This window comes from Pelophylax lessonae, assembly GCF_965119305.1.
Source record: "Pelophylax lessonae genome assembly, chromosome: 2".
NCBI classification, from domain to species: domain Eukaryota; kingdom Metazoa; phylum Chordata; class Amphibia; order Anura; family Ranidae; genus Pelophylax; species Pelophylax lessonae.
Window position 1 is genome coordinate 290,563,984 of NC_138769.1, and position 20,944 is coordinate 290,584,927.

The 20,944-nt window shown below is 44.7% G+C and overlaps 1 protein-coding gene across 1 annotated transcript in view; it reads left to right on the top strand.

Annotated features, from left to right (window-relative positions):
* SORT1 (sortilin 1) overlaps positions 1 to 20,944 on the top strand; it is a 252,133-nt gene that overhangs the window by 142,222 nt on the left and 88,967 nt on the right. Inside the window, exons 12-13 of the mRNA XM_082244645.1 lie at positions 915 to 1,017; positions 1,108 to 1,276. Of these exons, the coding sequence (XP_082100771.1) occupies positions 915 to 1,017; positions 1,108 to 1,276 (272 nt within the window). The remainder of the gene's footprint in view (positions 1 to 914; positions 1,018 to 1,107; positions 1,277 to 20,944) is intronic.

The following is a 20,944-nucleotide window of genomic DNA, read 5'->3' on the forward strand; positions in this document are numbered from 1 at the left end:
TGCTATACATATGCACTGTTACTGTATAAATACACTGGTAGTGAAGGGGTTAACTTTATTTGAGAGGGAGGGGCTGTGTGTGTCCCTAGGGGCGTGCTTTCTACTGTGATTGGCTGTGGCTTCAGATGTATGAAGAGTGATCGACGGTTCTACATAGTAGAACCGTATGATCATCCTTCATACACCGGGGAGACTGACAGGCAGCTTGTTTACACAAGCTGCCTGACTTTCTCCCTCTCCCCCGCCGATCGCCGAGTGACAGGAGGACATCGGGTCCGCTGGTCACACGCGTGGGGGGGTGCCTCCGGGGGCGCGCGCTCGCTCCCTAGACCCTCACAGGCTAGCGACGTAGACCTACGTCGCTTTGCCTGTGAGGGGCTGACTGCCGACGTAGATCGGCGTTAGGCAGTCGGCAAGTGGTTAAAACAAGCACTCACTGACACCTCTAAATGCTGGCACTGTGCCACAAAATGTGTTCTTAAAGTTTACAGAAGGATCGCCGTTGTAATGCTTTCCATTAAGCAGCTCAGCTCCCCTCCCCTTGCTCCCCCTTTCTAGAGAACCTGTTCTTGGTTAAAATTTTTAGATTAGTAGGCTTCTTAGTTGAGAATGGGTGCAGGGTGAGCTGATCTGCCTGTAGCTACAAAAGCCTGTGATTACATGCGTTAAAGCGAATTTATCGCTGGTTACAAATCTGTAAATGTTTTAATATCCATAGCCTGGCCACAGCTACATTTGAAGAAAGATCTCATAGTGAGTCTGGCACTGTTATTGTGTGATATCGTGTTGCATCTTTTGGTTAATTTATGTAGACACTCCTATTGTAGTATTTAATTTGCCCTTTATATGTGTTAAAATACTTTGTTGTACAGTGTTTATGTAATTGACTCTCTCTCTTTACTGTGTATATACAGTGTAGTCTGCATATTCATGGCCAGTATAGTATATCACAGAAACTTACAGTCCCTCTTCCACCAATGTCTGAGCCCAATGCTGTGGGGATTATTATTGCACATGGTAAGTATGCAGGCATGTTTCAACTACTATATGTCTTTGCTTTTTTTTGTTTTATCAATATGCATTGTATCCACAATTATTTTGTTGCAGGCAGTGTGGGGGATGCAGTGTCGGTTGCTAGCCCCAGTGTGTACCTCTCTGATGATGGTGGTTACATGTGGAACCGTGTACTGGATGGCCCTCACCATTATGCAATTTTGGACTCTGGAGGGCTTATTGTGGCAGTAGAGCAAAGTGACATCCCTATCAACACCATTAAGTAAGAACATAGGGCTTGTGACACTATGATCAGTAAAATTAGCTTAATTTTTTCAAGTGAGTCACTCCAATATATTTTGTTTATTTCATTGTGTGTGTGTATAATAACACACATGCTTTGCTGCCAGAACAGTTTTAGCTTTGTTTTTTTTCTTGTTTTTTTTTTTGTTTTTTTTTTTTTGCTCATATGGTAAAAAGTAACTTAAAATTTGAAGATTGGTTAAAGTAAGTTCCACCCAAAAGTAGAACTTCCGCTTTAAGTACTCCTGACATAGTATGTTTTTGGCATGTAATTTTTTTTTTTTGGGGGGGGGGGGGGGGGGGGAGAGCAGATACCTAGTTGCCAGGTACCTGCTCCTACTTCTGTTTAGGCGGCTTGAACGGAAGTTCTTCTCTCCCCCTCCCTCCCTGCAATCGAATGGGACATGTCAGAGGTCCCAGAAGATTGCCTGGCTATTCAGGAGGCACAGTGTGAAGCCACAAGCTCTCTCTCAAGTCGGCTGTCCACACTATTGATGTTGGCAGCGCTGAGAGGAACGAGGCTTCAGGCGGCCACATCGCTGGATCATGGGACAGATGAGTGTGTGTCAAGGCAGCAGCTACACTTTTTGTAGCTGCTGTCTTTTAATGAACACAAAAATGAGTGGAATTCCGCTTTAACCCCTCCCAAGCAGTAATGTATATACTAGTGTATAAGCCAACTTTTTCAGCACATTTTTTATGCTGAAAAAGCCCCCCTCAGCTTATACTCGATTGAGGGTCCCACTTACCTGTTCTCCGGTCCCTCCTGCTTATCTGCGGGTGCCTGCAGCCTCTGTGGGTGTTCCGATGACTGACTGCTGACTGACCGGTATGCCGGCAAGTCCCCCTGCCCTGAGGCTGACCGACCGTCAGCGGCGGCTGGCCCGACATGTACACTGCACATGCACCGCTGCCGCTCGGGAAAGCCCGTACTCACTTGGCTATTGTCGGGCAGACGGCGCATGCGCAATGACGTGTGGTGCCATTTTTAGATGTAAGGCACCTCGAAGATGGGTGAGACCCCTGCGCAGCCTCTGCACCGTGCCCGCAGCCTCTGCGTCTCCTGCACCATGCCCGCAGCCTCTGCATCTCCTGCACCATGAAGAATAAATTGGTGGTAATAAGCCAATGTGCAAATATAATAAGACTGCAATAAATTATAACAGCAGTAAACTCCTTTAGGTAATGGTGTAATAAATTAATAGTCCAATAAATCAATAAATATGATGTCTATTCAGTGCAAAAATAAAGAAAATGCTTCTGTGCTCCACTTGTTAGAGATAAAGTGCCAGGTGCTCCCACTGTGGTTCCCTACTTACCACAAGTCGCTAAAAAAGCTGGCAGTGAGTATATAAATCCTTTAGTGTAATCACAGCTCCTTGGGAACACAGCATTAGATATCCAGTCAGTTGGAGAGATCCTCTTAAGTAGCCATCCTTAGATCCAGAGTGCCCTCATAGAAATAGAATGCCATCCATAGTGAAGTATGTACAGATAATATATTTATTTAAATATATGAGCGTACCTGGTCATGAACTACGTCACTTCCGGCCGGTGTAGCGCACGCTGCGAGAGCAGCGAACCACCGTGCCGTGCTTGGTCTATCTATTATTGTTACATTGTAAGTAGGTTTCTTCATTTAAATAAATATATTATCCGTACATACTTCACTATGGATGGCATTCTATTTCTATGAGGGCACTATGGATGGCATTCTATTTCTATGAGGGCACGCTGGATCTAAGGATGGCTACTTAAAAGGATCTCTCTAACTGACTGGATATCTAATGCTGTGTTTCCAAGGAGCTGTGATTACACTAGGATTTATATACTCACTGCCAGCTTTTTTAGCAACTTGTGGTAAGTAGGGAACCACAGGGGGGAGCATCTGGCACTTTATCTCTAACAAGTGACGCACAGAAGCACTTTATTTTTGCACTGAATGGACATTATATTCATATTTATTGGGACTATTAATTTATTACACCATTACCTAAAGGAGTTTACTGCTGTTATAATTTACTACAATATTTTATGTCACACAGTATTTGAGCAATGGTTTGTCAAGTGCACATTTTCTGTAAAAAAAAAAAAAAAAAAAGTGTTAACGTTGTACAAAAATGCAACATTTAAAAAAAAAAAAAAAAAATAGTTTGTACCAAGTAAATACATACCCAACATGTCAAGTCTTAAAATTGTGTGCTCGTGAACTGTCAAACTTTTATACAAGTTTATAAGTTATTTATAAGGCAACGTTTTAAAAGTTCTTACAGGTCATCAGTTTAGAGTTCACTATGAATAATAGGCGAAGTATTATTGCTCTTGACTCCAGCGTGTGCAGTGATGTTACATGTGTTGCGCAACAAAGTACTTTATTTTTTTTTCTCTTTGACTTCACCTTATTGCTAACACTTATTGGACCAATGCACCCCTGTGTGACAGCATATTTATATTGAAAGGTTCTCTTTAATGAGCCATCAGGGATCTTTTACACCCCTGATGTCTCCCTTGCACTCCACTAAGTACATATTATTTCTGGGCCTGCAGGTGGAAAGCGGAACCTGGGGAACATGGAGAGAGGGGGATGTTGGTTGCGCTGTGGGCAAAGTTGACACATTCAGGGTTTCCGTGGAAGCAGTTTGGAGTGTGTTAAACACCCTGCTACTGCTGACATTTATATGTATGTGTGAACGTGTATATATATGTATATATGTGTGTGTGTGTATATATGTGTGTGTGTATGTATATATATATATATATATAGAGGTGGGCTTTAAATCTTTTGCTGTCACCAACGTATATTCTATATATATATAATATATAATGTATGCGTGTGTGTGTGTGTGTATATATATGTGTATATATATGTATATATATGTATATATATATACGTTGTTGGCAGCAAAAAGGTTTAAAGCCCATCTCCAGGGAAAATAAAAATGGCTTGAAGGATAAGGATTCACCTTTTCAAGTGAAAGCTCACTCTACCAGAAGTGTTGGGCTATCTGTCATTAGGCATCAGTGACTCCGGTTTACAAGGCTGCAACCTGGGCCTTGGTACACACCTTTATGAGGTCTTTACAAGGTGGACACAAAGGCCGCTGAGGATACTGCTTCTGCCTGCAGTTTTTGTGGGCTGCGGAGTGGTTTCTTTGGGCCTGACTATGGCTACTGTGGCCCCCTCCCCTCCATATGCATTGCTTTGGGACATCCAAAGTAGTCATGATCTACGAGAAAAGAGAATAGAATTTTTGAATCTACCTGTAAAATCCATTTCTTGGAGTACATCACGGGACAGAGGTTCCTCACCTCTTTTGGGGGTTCATTACTTGTTACAAAACTGAAGTATGTCCTGTATGGGAGGGGTTATGTGGGGGGGGGGCGTGACTTGTCTGTTTCTGCCAGTGTCCATTCACCTATAGGTGGTACATTAACCCAGGTAATCATGATTGATTTATAACCTGCTCTGTGTTCCATAATGTACTCCCAAGAATTTTTTTTTTTTTAAGGCTTTGTCAAAAACTTTTTTTTATTTTACATTTTTTTACCTCTTTTTTTGGTGAATGTCTAGGGGTGCTATACAATACTATACACTATACAGAGGCTGCCTTCTCCTTAACACACCAGACGCAGGAAATTTCTACGTCTTGGACTGATACTCCTATTATACTTCGCCTACCTCTAGCCACGAGTAATACTTATTCATAACAGGCATGCCATACCGGCCCACATACTCATAAGGACCGTTTAGGACCCCAGTGTGGATCACTGTGGCGCCCACGGTCTTGCCATTTGCCAGCCACTCTTCATACTATTCTCCTGGCCAGTGAATTATGTTTAAGGAAGTCCTGACACCCCTCTTTCGGTTAACCCCGTTTTAAATTGACAGTCCAGTTACCCCTATAGGGAGACTCCCTGTAGTACAGTTAGTGCATTGAACTTTGGTTGACCCCTGAAGAAGGGTTTGTATACCCGAAACGCGTAGGGTCCTGTCCGGTTCTCTTCACCAATGGTGCCTAGGAGTCTTCTGTACGGATACTGGTCTGTCCTTGCATGCAAGTTTTAACTTTATGTATATCCAGTTGTCTGCGGGATATAAAATTATGCGTATGCAATCAATGTTGTTTTTCTTGATGTAATACAATTTCATTTTTTATATACTTATTTGTCTAATCTTTTCAGTGTTCAGTGGCATACAAAGTCCCAAACCATTGGGGGTATTTCTCTTTTTGGTACTATACACTATACTATCATTTGCATGGGGATGGGGGATCCCGTGCGCAGTCCCTTTTACTATCACCAGGCCAGTGTTGAGAAAGAGGCCCTTGTCCTCAACATGGCTACAAGGTGCTTTGTGCTAAGTATTGACCCATTGTTTAGGGCATGTAGCCTGGTATAGCTCAAGAGGGGAAGGCAGCACACTACTTGTCCTCCGACCCCACCCCCCTTCTACCCTGGCCACTCATGATTAAGTAAGGGTTTGTTATGGATTTTGGCTCCATTGTTTACATTCTGCTGTCAGATGGTTATCCCTGGCTGACAGCAGCAATGACTCACTGGTTGTTATGGACGCTGGCAGGTGCTGACTCCTTAACAGCCAGCTAAAACGCAAAGAACATGGCATATTTATTTAAGTAAATACTGCATCATATAGAAATGGTTCATGTGGCATTTTCATAGCGTTTTGTCAAAGAATTGCTAAAGTTTTTGGAAAATGCCACATTATTTTTACCACTATTTTTAGTGCCGTATTCTAGTTTTAGTGAATTGAAGCCACAGATGCATGAAAATCTGTTGCATACACTTGCAAATTGTGATGCAGCCTCATGTATAGCTAATTTTATCAATTTACTTGATGCAGTTCCCTGATTGCTTTTAAAGCTACTTTATTATCATACTTTTAAAAGGAGAGTTGCATTAAGGCAGTGATTGGAGTAGATACATGTATAAAAAAAAAAATCAAGAGTATAGAGCAGTGCTATATCAATAGTATAATAGTGAAATTCAATAATAAAATAGTGAAAAATATTTAGAATGATAGAATATATTATCTCGTAGTTCTACACATATACCATGCATATAAAAAAATATATATTGTATGATGAATAAAAAGTGCATGTGCAAAAGAAACTAACATCAATGAGTGTTGCACACCATGCAATGAAATTTCCAAGTCCAAAAAATGTATACATCATGTGCAATACTCAAAAAAATAGATATATATGGGTGTTATTCTCACACTAGCAGGGTGAAGATGATATACTGTAAGTATATAAAGAATCTAGGAAAGGGATCTACCCCTGGTGCTGCAAGTACAGATACTGGTACCTAAGCAGTCAATTTTCACAGAGATAGATGAGGGGGTACTGCGCTCCCGGTTGTGGTTAATATTAAATAATCTGAACCATCAATTTCAGTACAGAGACAGGTATAAATGACACTCTGATACAGAATACATATAAATCATTCACTTTTGAATATATTTTGTGCTCCAGTATAGTATTGTGAAAGGTGCTTTTGTGAATAACTAAAATATACCATATTCTTCCTTTAAATCATTTTTCCTAATAGAGTGCATATACAGTGCCTTGCGAAAGTATTCAGCCCCCTTGAACTTTTTTGACCTTTTGCCACATTTCAGGCTTCAAACATAAAGATATAAAACTGTAATTTTTTGTGAAGAATCAAAAAGTGGGACACAATCATGAAGTGGAACGAAATTTATTGGATATGTCAAACTTTTAACAAATTAAAAACTGAAAAATTGGGCGTGCAAAATTATTCAGCCCCTTACTTTCAGTGCAGCAAATCTACAGAAGTTCAGTGAGGATCTCTGAATGATCCAATGTTGACCTAAATGACTAATGATAAATAGAATCCACCTGTGTGTAATCAAGTCTCCGTATAAATGCACCTGCACTGTGATAGTCTCAGAGGTCCGTTTTAAAGCGCAGAGAGTATCCTAAAGAACAAGGAACACACCAAGCAGGTTCGAGATACTGTTGTGGAAAAGTTTAAAGCCAGATTTGGATACAAAAAGATTTCCCAAGCTTTAAACATCCCAAGGAGCACTGTGCAAGCGATAATATTGAAATGGAAGGAGTATCAGACCACTGCAAATCTACGAAGTCCTGGCCATCCCTCTAAACTTTCAGCTCATACAAGGAGAAGACTGATCCGAGATGCAGCCAAGAGGCCCATGATCACTCTGGATGAACTGCAGAGATCTACAGCTGAGGTGGGAGACTCTGTCCATAGGACAACAATCAGTCGTATACTGCACAAATCTGGCCTTTATGGAAGAGTGGCAAGAAGAAAGACATTTCTTAAAGATATCCATAAAAAGTGTTGTTTAAAGTTTGCCACAAGCCACCTGGGAGACACACCAAACATGCGGAAGAAGGTGCTCTGGTCAGATGAAACCAAAATCAAACTTTTTGGCAACAATGCAAAACGTTATGTTTGGCGTAAAAGCAACACAGCTCATCACCCTGAACACACCATCCCCACCGTCAAACATGGTGGTGGCAGCATCATGGTTCGGGCCTGCTTTTCTTCAGCAGGGACAGGGAAGATGGTTTAAATTTATGGGAAGATGGATGGAGCCAAATACAGGACCATTCTGGAAGAAAACCTGATGGAGTCTGCAAAAGACCTGAGACTGGGACAGAGATTTGTCTTCCAACAAGACAATGATCCAAAACATAAAGCAAAATCTACAATGGAATGGTTCACAAATAAACATATCCAGGTGTTAGAATGGCCAAGTCAAAGTCCAGACCTGAATCCAATTGAGAATCTGTGGAAAGAACTGAAAACTGCTATTCACAAACGCTCTCCATTCAACCTCACTGAGCTCGAGCTGTTTTGCAAGGAGGAATGGGCAAAAATTTCAGTCTCTCGATGTGCAAAACTGATAGAGACATACCCCAAGCGACTTACAGCTGTAATCGCAGCAAAAGGTGGCGCTGCAAAGTATTAACTTAAGGGGGTTGAATAATTTTGCACGCCCAATTTTTCAGTTTTTTATTTGTTAAAAAAGTTTGAAATATCCAATAAATTTCGTTCCACTTCATGATTGTGTCCCACTTGTTGTTTCTTCACAAAAAATTACAGTTTTATATCTTTGTTTGAAGCCTGAAATGTGGCAAAAGGTCGCAAAGTTCAAGGGGGTTGAATACTTTCGCAAGGCACTGTATTCTATAAGGTGCAAAGTACAATAACGTGCAAATAGTGAATGTGCAAATTAAAGTGCTGTGTGTTCCAAATTTCTGTGATTTTTGCAAACCGCAAAATAAGCATAATATTATAGAGTGCAAAACAATAGTGATAGATTTCACAAAATAAATACATTTTAAGGTGCTATAATCAAGTAAATGGATAAGGGTGCTTAAGTGTCCAAAAATATTTAAGTGATAATCTCCCAGTGTTTTTCTTTTTTAAATATAGTCCTTATTTATTGTATCTTATTCCTCCACCTTTGCATCAGTGAACAGGGGTGGTCTTCAGTGCTCACACCTTAATTTGTGCTAACTGCTCACCCCAGCTTTATTTAAAAAGTGCCTGTGGGTATATGCATGTGTTGGTATATATTTCTCCACTCCTGTTACTCCGTATCAAAGCCTATGGATCTTGCAGAGGGGCTAGTTTCTCCTGTATATACTCCAATTAGTGGGGATAGGGTTACTCCTTTTTCCTTTATCTTTATAGGTGAGCGATGCTTATAGCTCAGTGTTAGAAATAAAGGGAGGCCATCATAGTGTAGTAAATTCAAATTTATTTGGAAAACAACAATGTAGCAACTTACAGTTAAAAATACAGCGAGCTGTGAAACGGACGCCGAGCTGTGGGACTGTACTCCTATGTCCCAATACGTCACTTCCGGTTTCCAAAGTACACGCCCTACGAGTTACGTCACGGATCATGTGACTTCATCACGTGAAATCACTTGTCCGTCCATGCAACAGATTTCAGATACAACAGTCTGTGTTTTATAATCAGCTACAAGGTTTGCCAGCAGTGTGCTGTTCTTATCCCTAGACTCAGTGAGGAGTCAGATGTATAGCGCACAGTATAGGGGTAAGGAGAGCAAACCCCCCCCCTCCCCTCGCAAGCAATACTCTCCCCCACTTTACACTTTCAGCAAAAAAAATCTCACTCCCTCCCCTCCAAAAAAAGGGCTGAAATCTCACTGCACCTGGATTGCATATGAATCACAGGAACCCAGAACTGGGGCATTGCTTAATACTAGGAGTTCAGGGGTGTGCTGTGTGGAGAGTGCAGAGGTTTAGGGGCGCGCTGTGTACTCAATTTCTCTCTCCAAGAACCGTACAGATTCCAGTACAAAGCTCACTTGCCCACCAATGGGGATCTCATGCAAATGCCATCTGTTCATGGGATTTCCTGTGTGTTTTGATCCTTGTGATGGGGGTCAAGTGGGTCTGGTAAGAGGCTTTGCTTGTTTTGGTGCTGGCAGCGGTCCCTTTATTCTCTGAAGTGAGTGTAAACTATTGGAAACTCTCTGCCTGAATATTGTCTTTCCTTGTTGGATGTGGACATTGGTTGCAACTCTGTATACATATAGCGCTACACCTATTCCCACTGAGCAACCAGGTAGATTCCTCGCCCCTCCCTCTTCTCTGATGGGAAGAGTGGCCAGTTAGATTCGCCCCCTCCCCCCCCCCCCCTTCCCTCTGCTCTCCTAGATGGGAGGGGGTCTGTGCAGCCGATAGTACAATAGCGCTGCGAAGTAAGCAGCGCTGGCTGAATAAAAGCCGTGCTGGTGCCCACGGCCAGTAAAGTCAATGGAGCCCTGGCACTGGTCTCTTCTCTGGGACTTAGCTTTGATTCCCTGGGACTTGCATCAAATCCCGGAACAGTTAGGAGGTAGGGCTGGAGTGAGATGTAAAGACAATGCTCTTTTTGCAGAATCTCAAGTTGGGTAAAATATTCCAGAGTCAGGGAATCTGCAAAAGCTGCTGCTGCCCTGGTCTAATTATCTTCCAGTTGTTTGAATTGTGAAGATAATTCAAATCAAACCATTTTAATAGCAGAAATGTATTCCCCATGCATATTAGCCTTAAAGGCCTCCCAAACCATAGGGACTGATGGACTACCCTCATTAAATTCCCAGTGTTGCGTCTATTTAGGAGAAATCTGCTCCCCAACCTCTGGGTCTTGTATCCATATGGGTGCTAAGCGCCAGCAACTGTGATGTCGGTTTTCTGACAAATCTAGTCTGGCCTCTAGGGGAACATGATTAGAAAGACCCCCAGGCAAATAGGATACCTCCTTTACTGCCAACAGGGCACAGGCATTGCCAAGGACCATGTCAGTCCTGGATAAGGATTAAGGAGTAGTGGAGAGTAAAGGGTATGCCCTGGAGAACTTGATGGATGCTTCAATGCCAAATTTGTGTATTCAAAAATGCCTGAGCCAGTGAAATAAGTCAGGAGTTTAAGCTCTATAGTGGATAGAGGAGTCCGGATGTGGAAATAAAATCCCCAGCAATATATAGTCTAGAAAGCTGATTGAAAGGAGGGGGAACATAAATATTTACAAAGGCATACACCATTGCTTTGATCTCTAGCAAAAGTATAATGTACAAATTAAATATATTGACCCGCACCAAACTAACACAAGTGTTCACAATCCGAGGATACATGATTTTGGGACAATTGGTGTAAGCAGCAGCCTCAGACAAACCTAGCCTCCAGCTCCGCGTTGGTTCCCAGGTGTCGTTAAGTCCTTGCCCCTCCCCTACACATTGACACAGGGTCACGTGTCTTCCTCAGAGATATTTCTAATTGGTCAATTGACACTGTGTCAATACATGTAGGGGAGGGGCCAGGATGGTGACCTAGGAACCAACATGGAGTTAGAGGCTAGGTTTGTCTGTGAGGCTGCTGCTTACACTGTGTCCCAAAAACCATGTATCTTCGGATTGTGAAAGCTTGTGTTGGTATGGTGCGCTGCAAGCACCTGTTAAGAGGGAGTACCCCGTTATCTTTTTTAATGAATGCTAATTTTTAAAGGGTATAAGCACTATTGGCTTTTTTTTTTTATCTTTCATTATATCGGGATACTACAATCCGTAATTAGAGGAGCCTAGAAGGTTGGAGAAGTTGGATATAGCCAATAGAGAGCTAAAAAGCTGGTTTGGATCACGCTTAATTGCGGTGATCACATTACCCCAGGTGAGAATATTCCTGGTGGGTGGGGGCACATCGAGGTGGCACACTAGTGGGTTTTTTTTTTTTTTGCACGGAGAAGGAATTGCATGGAGGATCAAGCAGTGTGTGTTTGTGTGTGTTTTTGTTTTTTTGCTTTATATTTTCTTTGCAAGCAATCATTTGCATGGACTCTTTCGTTGTATGGTGATTGTACGTTTATTTTGGACAATATTTCACTATATGTTGGACAAAAGTATTAATATACAATAGAGGTGCATATATAATAGTATCACAAACAAGATATACTACAACGCACTAGCAGCGCTAAGAACATAAAAAAGTATAAATGCAGTCCACTGGGATAAAGTCCATGTGCTCATATGATCATGCAATGTGCCCAGGATATTCTCTCCTGACAATCCAAGGTCGTGAGTATGTTGGTGAATACACCAGACCCTCCACCGCACCAGTGTGCTCCCCCAAATCAGAAACACTCACCAGAAATCTGGTCAACAAGCGCCTGTAACATCAGCCTATCACAGGCTTAGAAACGATCTCCTCCGGAATTAACCAGGAGCGCCGGCACTTGAACCGTCTCAATCGGATCAATTCTTGTGGTATACCCACTTGTATAATGCAACCGGCTCCTTCCAGCAACACTAAAGTAAGTAATGAGAACACTTCCACACCAGGAACTGAGATCACATGACTGAAGCTACAGCCACTTCCTATGTTCCGTGAGATGTTACAGGCGCTTGTTGACCAGATTTCTGGTGAGTGTTTCTGATTTGGGGGAGCACACTGGTGCGGTGGAGGGTCTGGTGTATTCACCAACATACTCACGACCTTGGATTGTCAGGAGAGAATATCCTGGGCACATTGCATGATCATATGAGCACATGGACTTTATCCCAGTGGACTGCATTTATACTTTATGTTCTTAGCGCTGCTAGTGCGTTGTAGTATATCTTGTTTGTGATACTATTATATATGCACCTCTATTGTATGTCATTTTATTTATAGCAGCAGCTTTGTTAGATATATTGTTTGTATCAAGCATTCATATATCTTTTATATAATAGATTTTAAGGTACTTGTATTTTAGCGCCGGTTGAGCAGGTGTCTATAGTCCCTCGTTGTGCCCCGCCTACTTGCTCTTTTTTTGAAAAGTATTAATATACCTTCCCTCCTGATCAGTTATTAAATGTAAAACCTTATTTCCCTATCATTCATTAACAGACGCCGTCGTCTTGTTCTCCATAGCAGTAGGGTTATGCTGCCCCCTACAGGAGTAGGACACTAGGCAGAAAAACAGTCTGGGGGGGGGGGGTATACCCTCTCTCCCTGCTATAGGATGTCCGTTTTAATCTGCCTAGTCAGGAGTAAGGACCTAGTTTCTTGCTGAGATTGCTGATCCTGGCAAAAGTTTTTTTTTTTTTTTTTTCTAGTTCAGTTTTTTCACCGGAGATCTACAAGCAACTATGCCGGATCTGGGCGACGGGCTGGAAATATAGATCCAGTTGTCACCCCAGCTGGCCAGTGCACGCGCAGACCCCAGCTCCTCACTAGGTCAGTCGCGACATAGTCCCACCGGACTGGGACTGGCCCTGCGAGTTAAACATCTAGGCCCGAGTCGCAGCGTTCCTGTTGGCCGACAGACCCCCACTTCAGCAGCAAGGGGTTCTGTCAGGATATGGCGCCTGCCTGTTCCTGGTATAGTGAGTTAACTGTATCCCCTCCCCCCCCATGTCGGGTTTTGGGGTAGACACGGCCCCCTCCTACGTTCTCCTCTGTCCTGTTATACACCCCCCCCCCACCTGGTGCGGTTAAGGTTTTTCCCCTCGCACGGTGGTGGCCTCCCTATTCCAGGGGGATTTCCTGGCCTCCATAGACATCAAAGATGCCTTCCTTCACATCCCAATATGTGCAAGACATCAACGGTTTCTGTGGGAGTCCTGTTGTTGTTACGCCAGAGTGGGATATCGGTCCTGGGTTATCTAGGACGATCTGCTTCTCCGTGCGGCGTCTCCCACGGCGTTGGTGACAAACTTTGAAATCTCCATGAGAACTCTGGAGGAGTTCAGGTTGATTGTGAATCTCCAGAATTCGTTCCTGGTTCCTTCCATGAGGCTGGACTATCTGGGCCTGACTTTGGACTCCTCCTCAGCCAGGGTGTTTCTTCCTCCGAACTTTAAAAAACCTCAGTCTGCGATTCAGCTATTGCTGTCCAGTAAATGATCGTCCCTTCGGACTTGTATGAGAGTTCTGGGACTTCGAGGCGGTACCCTACACTCAATTTCACAGGAGATAACTTAAGGAGCAAATTATTCTCAAATGGAACAAAGATCCAAGTTCTTTGGACAATCAGCCAGTTGAGCCAGGTGACCAGAGGGTCCCTGATGCTCCAAACAAGGAAAATCTTTCCTTCCCATGTATTGGACTGTGATCACCGCGCATGCCAGCCTGTCCGGGTGGGGAGGTGTTCTCGACAAGCTTGCTGTTCACGGGGGTCTGGTCTCTGGAAGAATCCAGGATATCAATCAATGTTCTGGAGCTGAGCGATCAGGCTTTACCTAATCCACTGGACTGAGCGCCTTCAGGGCTGTCCAGTGCGCATTCAATCGTACAATGCCACGGCTGTGGCTTATGTCAATCACCAAGGGGGCACCAGAAGTGTTCTTGTGGCCTTGGAGGTGGCAGGCATCCTTCAGTGGGTGTAGCGCTTTCTTCTTGCTTTCTCCGCCGTTAACATTCCGGGAGTGGAAAATTGGCAGGCGGATTACCTCAGCCGGCAGACCTTGGCTCCAGGGGAATGGTCTCTCCATCTGGAGGTGTTCCAGCAGCTGTGCCTTTGTTGGGGTACTCCAGATGTATCTGTTGGCGTCTCGAAGCAATAGTAAAGTGCAGAGGTTTGTGGCCTGCTCTCAGGACCCTCTGGCAGATGCCACAGATGCGCTGGTGGCTCTGTGGGGTCAGTATCTGCTGATGTATGCCTTTCCTCGGCTCAAGTTGCTGCCGAAACTTCTTCGCAGGATCGAGGCAGGAGGGATTCGGGTCATCCTTGTGGCTCTGGAATGGCCTCACCAGGCTTGGTACGCTGACCTGGTCAGGCTAGTCGCAGACATTCCTTGGAGACTTCCTCTCAGGGAGGATCTGCTGTCTCAAGGACCAATCTTCCATCTTGCTTTGCAGTTGCTGGCTTTGACGGCTTGGCTGTTGAAAGCCAGGTACTGAAGGACAGGGGATTGCCACTCTGCTTAAAGTGAGAAAAGCGACTTCTAGAAAAATCTGTCATCACACTTGGAAGTCTTATATTGCGTGGTGTGAGTCTCTTGGGGTTTCCCCTCGCTCTTACTTGGAGGGTCGGATCTTGGCTTCCCTTCAACAGGGGGTTGATCAAAATTTTGCCTTGAGTACGATCAAGGGTCAGGTTTCAGCCTTGGCAATTTTTTTTCCAAAGGCCATTAGCCACCCATTCCCTGGTACGTAGTTTTATCCAGGGGGTGCTACATTTGGTTCCTCCGGTGCAACCTCCGTTGCCACCTTGGAATCTTAATTTTGGTGCTGTCGGTTCTCCAGAAACCTCCTTTTGAAAATATTCGGGAGATTCCCCTGCTTACTTTATCTCAGAAGGGCGGCCTTCTTGGTGGCTATTACTTCTGCGCACAGGGTGTCGGAACTGGCGGCGTCCTGTCCTCCCTATCTGGTGGTTCACAGGGATAAAGTGGTACTTTGTCTGGATCAGTCTTTCCTTCCGAAGGTGGTTTCCAGCTTCCATTTAAATGAGGACATTGGGTTATCCTCGTGTCCTAAGCCTAAGCTTCCTAAGGAATTTGCATTGCATACTTTGGATGTGGTTCGTGCAATCAGTGTGTACTTGGCGACTGAGTCTTTTTGAAGGTCAGATTTGCTCTTTGTCCTCATGGATGGGCCAAAGAAAGGGCTGCCTGTGTCCGCCGCGACTGTTTGCAGATGGTTGTGCAGGCTTATTCAATTAAGGGTAAGGTTCCACCTTTCCCTGTTAAGACGCACTCTTCTCAGGCGCTTAAATGCAGGACTAGACAGGAAATAAAAATGCTCTGGCCACACCCCAGGGGCAGTCCCCGAGGGTATATCCTCTCTCTCTCCGCCACAGCAAATCAGTTTTTTTCTGTCTAGTCAGGAGTAAGGACCTAGATACCTTGCTGGGATCTTCGGTCCTGGCAAGATTTTTTTCTTGAAAAGATTTTTAGACAGCTTTTTTCTCCAGTGTTCCTGTGAGATCTTCAAGCAAGAAAGCTGAACTGGGCGATGGGCTGGATGTTGAGATCCGGTGGTCACCCCAGTTCAGCCTACGAGCGCGTGCAGGCCATAGCTCCGCGCTGGGTCGGCCGCGACATAGTCCCACTGGGGGACTGACCCCGCGAGTTAAACGTCTCGCTGAAACGCCAAGGACCATGAGTCACGGCGTCCGTATTGGTCGACAGCCCTCCCGCCCCGGTGGAGAGGGGTACTGTCAGGAGTTGGTGCCCGCCTGGTTCCGGTATGGTGAGTAGTATGTTACCCCTTTTCCCCTGACGGGTCTTGTGGTGAACGCGGGCCCCTCTCTGTATGGTAAGATAGAGTCCCCCTCTATCCTATAACATGGCACAGATCCCCCTACTTTGAGTGTGATTTTATGTGCAAAAAGCCAGGATGCTTGGTTTGGGAGCTAACAATCTAATTGTATACATGTTAAAAAGATTGTAATCAGTGGCAGTCTGGGAATCTTACTATGATAATAATAAAGTACCTACCAGTCAGAAGCCACGGACATGTAGACTGCCTTCCTAGTCAAATCTCCAGCTATAGCAGGCCTTCCGAACGGCCATGCGGTCCGCCAGGGCCGGTACCGCCAACCACGCCAAATCCCCATGCAGAGAAGGTGTTGTGTGCTCTGCAGCACACCGCTATTCGGTACAGGCCGCCGCCATTTTTTTTTGCTGGATCGCACGAGCCGCCATTTTGGCGTAGCCTCGTGTCTCCAGCATGGGGGCGGCCATGTTTGAGGGGATCCAAACACCTCGTGGAGCTAGGGGAGGCGCCGGAAGGCGTGCAGAGGGGCGGAGCCGCCTCCTTTCTTCCTGGGCAGCCAGCCAAAAGACTTCCTGTTTGTGAAGACAGCGCTGTAACCTGTTGCAGTTAAACTCTGAGCATCAAGTGGTGAGCCTGGGGGTCTATCTCTCTCTCTCTCGATCGATAGGGATCCCTAGCAGGTAACACTAAGGGGCTTTTGTGGCGCTGGGGGTCTGAAAAAAAAAAAAATAAAAAGTTTTTTATTTAATTGAATTGTATTATCCGGGAAGTTCCTGGAATAATCATGGACCCTGCCACACAAATTCCCCCACCTGTTTCCCTCGAGGGGGCCACGGGACCCGCCGGTGCACAGAGTATGGATGCATTTACAGCAGTTTTGGAGTCTTTGGTGGCTCGGGTGGAGGCAGCCTGTCAGGGACGGGGGTCAAGGAAGCGACCCCCGCCTACCCCTATATTATCTGACACCTCTGACTCAGATTCAGAGATGGTCACTGCAGCTGCAGGTCCCTCTGCAAGGGCTGTTACCTCAGGTAAAGCTCCCTCAGACAGTGAGGAGGACGTTCCTTCTCCCGCTATAATTCAGGAAGAAGCATTGGTGGACGCACTAGTTGTGGCAGTGCGGGAAACCTTAAGACTTGAGGTTTTACCGGCAGATGCAACTGAAACAGAGATTCCCTTTGGTACTAACAAGCCCATCAAAACGGTGAAGGTTTTTCCTGTACCCAAGTGTTTTGGTAATAAAATTAAAGGAGAATGGGAGCATTCTAAGCGTACCTTTACGATTTCCAAGCGTATTGCTAGACGCTATCCATTTGAGGAATCCTTCATTAAGAAATGGACGGTACCACCAGTAGTGGATCCACCTATTTCCAGGCTGAATAAAGCCACGGTTATCCCAGTGGAGGACACTTCGTCCTTTAAGGATCCGGTGGATCGGAAGATGGAAGCAGAGTCCCGCACTATCTTCTCTCTGATAGGGTCAGCATTTAGACCAGTAATTGTTATTGGTCTAGTTTCCCAGACACTTACGGAATGGGCGAGATTGGTACGCCAAGACCTTAGGGGAAAAGATATTCCCCAGGAAACATCTGATTTGATGGAACAGATTATACAAGGGCTACAGTTTATCTGTGACGCAGCCTTGGACACTACTCCCCTATTAGGGCATGCATCTATGTCAGCGGTAATCCTCAGACGTGTGCTGTGGTTAAAATGCTGGTCAGCTGACCTAGGTTCCAAAAAGACCTTGACGAATCTCCCCTTTCAGGGGAATCGTCTATTTGGGGCCACCCTAGATGAAATTATTAAGGATGCCACTGGGGGCAAGAGCACTTTTTTGCCACAGGCTGCTAAAGCTAAGGGACCTCGCAACAAGCGAGGACCTTTCTTTACCGCCCATAAAGGGTACGTACGCCCGGCTGGAACAAGCGGGAAAGGCAAGACTCCTCCAGGAGGGTTCAAGAAAGGCTGGTCGGACAAACAGAGGACCGACTCAGCCAAACCCGAAGCAAAGGATTACACAGCCTGAAGGTGCGCCCCCACCCGGGTTGAGGGTGGGGGGATGTTTTCACCGGTATTCAGGATATTAGATCGAGCATCGACTACCACTACCGGTGCGATTCTTCCCTTCCAACATTTAAGTACTACAGGGAGCGGTAGTCACCGTTCCCTGAATAGATCTTTTCCTTTACCTTTTCCTAAGATTAGTCTCTATTCTCCACAGGAATCGGATCTGGTTGACCAGACAGACCAAGAAGCCTCTAGCCGGGTGACTTCGGTCCCTGAGGTTCAACCAGAAAAGATCACCCTTCCTGATAGGAATCAGGTATCTGATAAATGTGTGGGAACTGAAAACGACCAGACTTTCTCGGATGGTCGGGGCCAGATAGCTCTAGGGACGCCTGGTTCAGATCCAGTCAGCGCCAGTGGTCCTAGAAATTCTAGGCTGGCCTCGTCAAGCCGGCCTGGCCGACTTGGACATGCTAGTCGCAGACGTTCCGTGGGAACTTCGTCTCAGGGAATGTCTGTGGTCTCAAGGACCAATTTACCATTGTGCTTTACAGTCGCTGGTTTTAATGGCCTGGCCATTGAGACCCAAGTACTGAAGGACAGAGGGTTGTCAGCTTCAGTCATTCCTACCCTTATTAAAGCAAGGAAAGCGACTTCCAGCAAGGTCTATTATCACACATGGAAGACTTATATTGCGTGGTGCGAATCTTTAGGATTTCCTCCACATACCTATTCGGTGACTCGAATATTGGCTTTTTTGCAAAAAGGGGTTGAGCAGAAACTAGCCTTGAGCACCATCAAGGGTCAAGTTTCAGCATTAGCAACCTTTAGCTACCAAGTCCTTGGTGCGGAATTTCATCCAGGGGGTGCGGCACCTGGCTCCACCAGTCCGCGCGCCCTTACCGCCCTGGGATCTTAATTTAGTTTTGTCGGTTCTACAGAAACCTCCCTTTGAAAACATCAGGGAGATTCCCTTGCTTACTTTATCCCAGAAGGTGGCCTTCTTGGTGGCTATCACTTCTGCTCGCAGGGTGTCAGAACTGGCTGCATTATCATGCCAGTCCCCATACCTAGTGATTCATAGGGATAAGGTAGTACTTCATCCTAAGCCATCCTTTCTTCCTAAGGTGGTTTCAGATTTTCATCGAAATGAAGATATTGTACTACCTTCCTTGTGTCCTCAGCCCAATCATCATCGGGAACATGCGTTGCATTCCTTGGATGTGGTTCGGGCAATCAGGGTATACCTGAAAGCTACGGAATCATTCCGTAAGACGGATTCACTTTTTGTGATCACGGATGGCCCCAGAAAGGGGTTTGCCTGCATCTGCCGCGACCATTGCCAAATGGATTAGACAGACGGTGGTACAGGCTTATTCTATTAAGGGTCAGAGTCCTCCGTTCCCTGTTAGGGCGCACTCCACTCGAGCGCTCAGTACTTCCTGGGCCTTTCGCCATCAGGCGTCAGTGGTCCAGGTATGTAAGGCGGCCACCTGGTCGTCGGTACATACCTTTACAAAGTTCTATAAAATTGATGTGATGGCATCGGCGGATGCCTCATTTGGCCGCAAGGTTTTGCAGGCCGCAATTTGAGGAGACCGGTGGTCTACCTCGAGGGTTTTTTTCTGTTTGAAAAATTTATTTTTGTTGAGTCTCATCATTAAGGATGAGCATTGTAAACTTCTAGTTGGCACCGGTTGGGCCTTCTAGATTGGGATTTGATTTCCATTTTCCCACCCCTCATTTGTGATACTGCTCTGGGACTTCCCGAAGGTGCTGTATCACCGAGGACTACGTCTGTCAATGAGCGATAGAGAAAAATGGATTTTTGTAAAATCTTACCGTAAAATCCTTTTCTCTTAGCTCATTGACAGACGTAGTCCCCGCCCCTCTGTTTTTGAGTTGGGTTGGGTTAAATTCTCTAAGCACTGCTTTTGTGACATAACTGATTTGCTGTGGCAGAGAGAGAGAGAGAGGATATACCCTCGGGGACTGCCCCTGGGGTGTGGCCTGAGCATTTTTATTTCCTGTCTAGTCCTGCTCCTGTGGAGGCAACATAACCCGAAGGTGCTGTATCACCGAGGACTACGTCTGTCAATGAGCTAAGAGAAAAGGATTTTACGGTAAGATTTTACAAAAATCCATTTATATATATATATATATATATATATATATATATATATATAATATGAAAAGAGAAAGGAAGTAACCCATATCTCGACAAATAGTCCTCATCCCGGTTAAGTAATTTTACAGAGAGAAATTATTCCACATCAGTGATCCCAGAATACACTGGTGATAGGAATGAAGAGGATTGGGACTATAACGGGCTATTAGTCGAAAGTATGTAGGCAAGCCAGGGAAAGAACGAAAAAAGAGTAAAATTGACAATATTTATTGAGTATGAATAAAAGTCGACATTGAAACAATGAAGAAAATGAAAACAATGAAAAAAATGAAAAAAAGACTAATAATGCAATACAATACAGCATGTTATGTCATAGTAGTAGTCGATCGAACGGGTGAGTGCCTTTGTTCAATGCATTTCGCCTTTCGCTTCATCAGGAACTCCGGCGTGATTGAATCACCCTTTTGTTGGATTAGGACTACATTAAGACCTTCAAAGTTTATGCATAAAAACAAAAAGAAAAACATATATATAAATGCAGGTTCATATCTTGAAAACTGGAAAACAATCTACAATATTCATTTTAACCCTAGTATATCAAAATATAGGGTCATGAGAATAGACACATATAGCTTACCACACTTAAAAGTACATTATGCCTAATACATGGAACAGTTGGACCAAAGATTGCGCTTCCCAATGGCTTGTCTTAAGGCTCCGAACCACATAGATCCAAGTGGGGCCCAACAGGGGTCCTCCATGGAGGTGGTTTTCTGGTATGAAT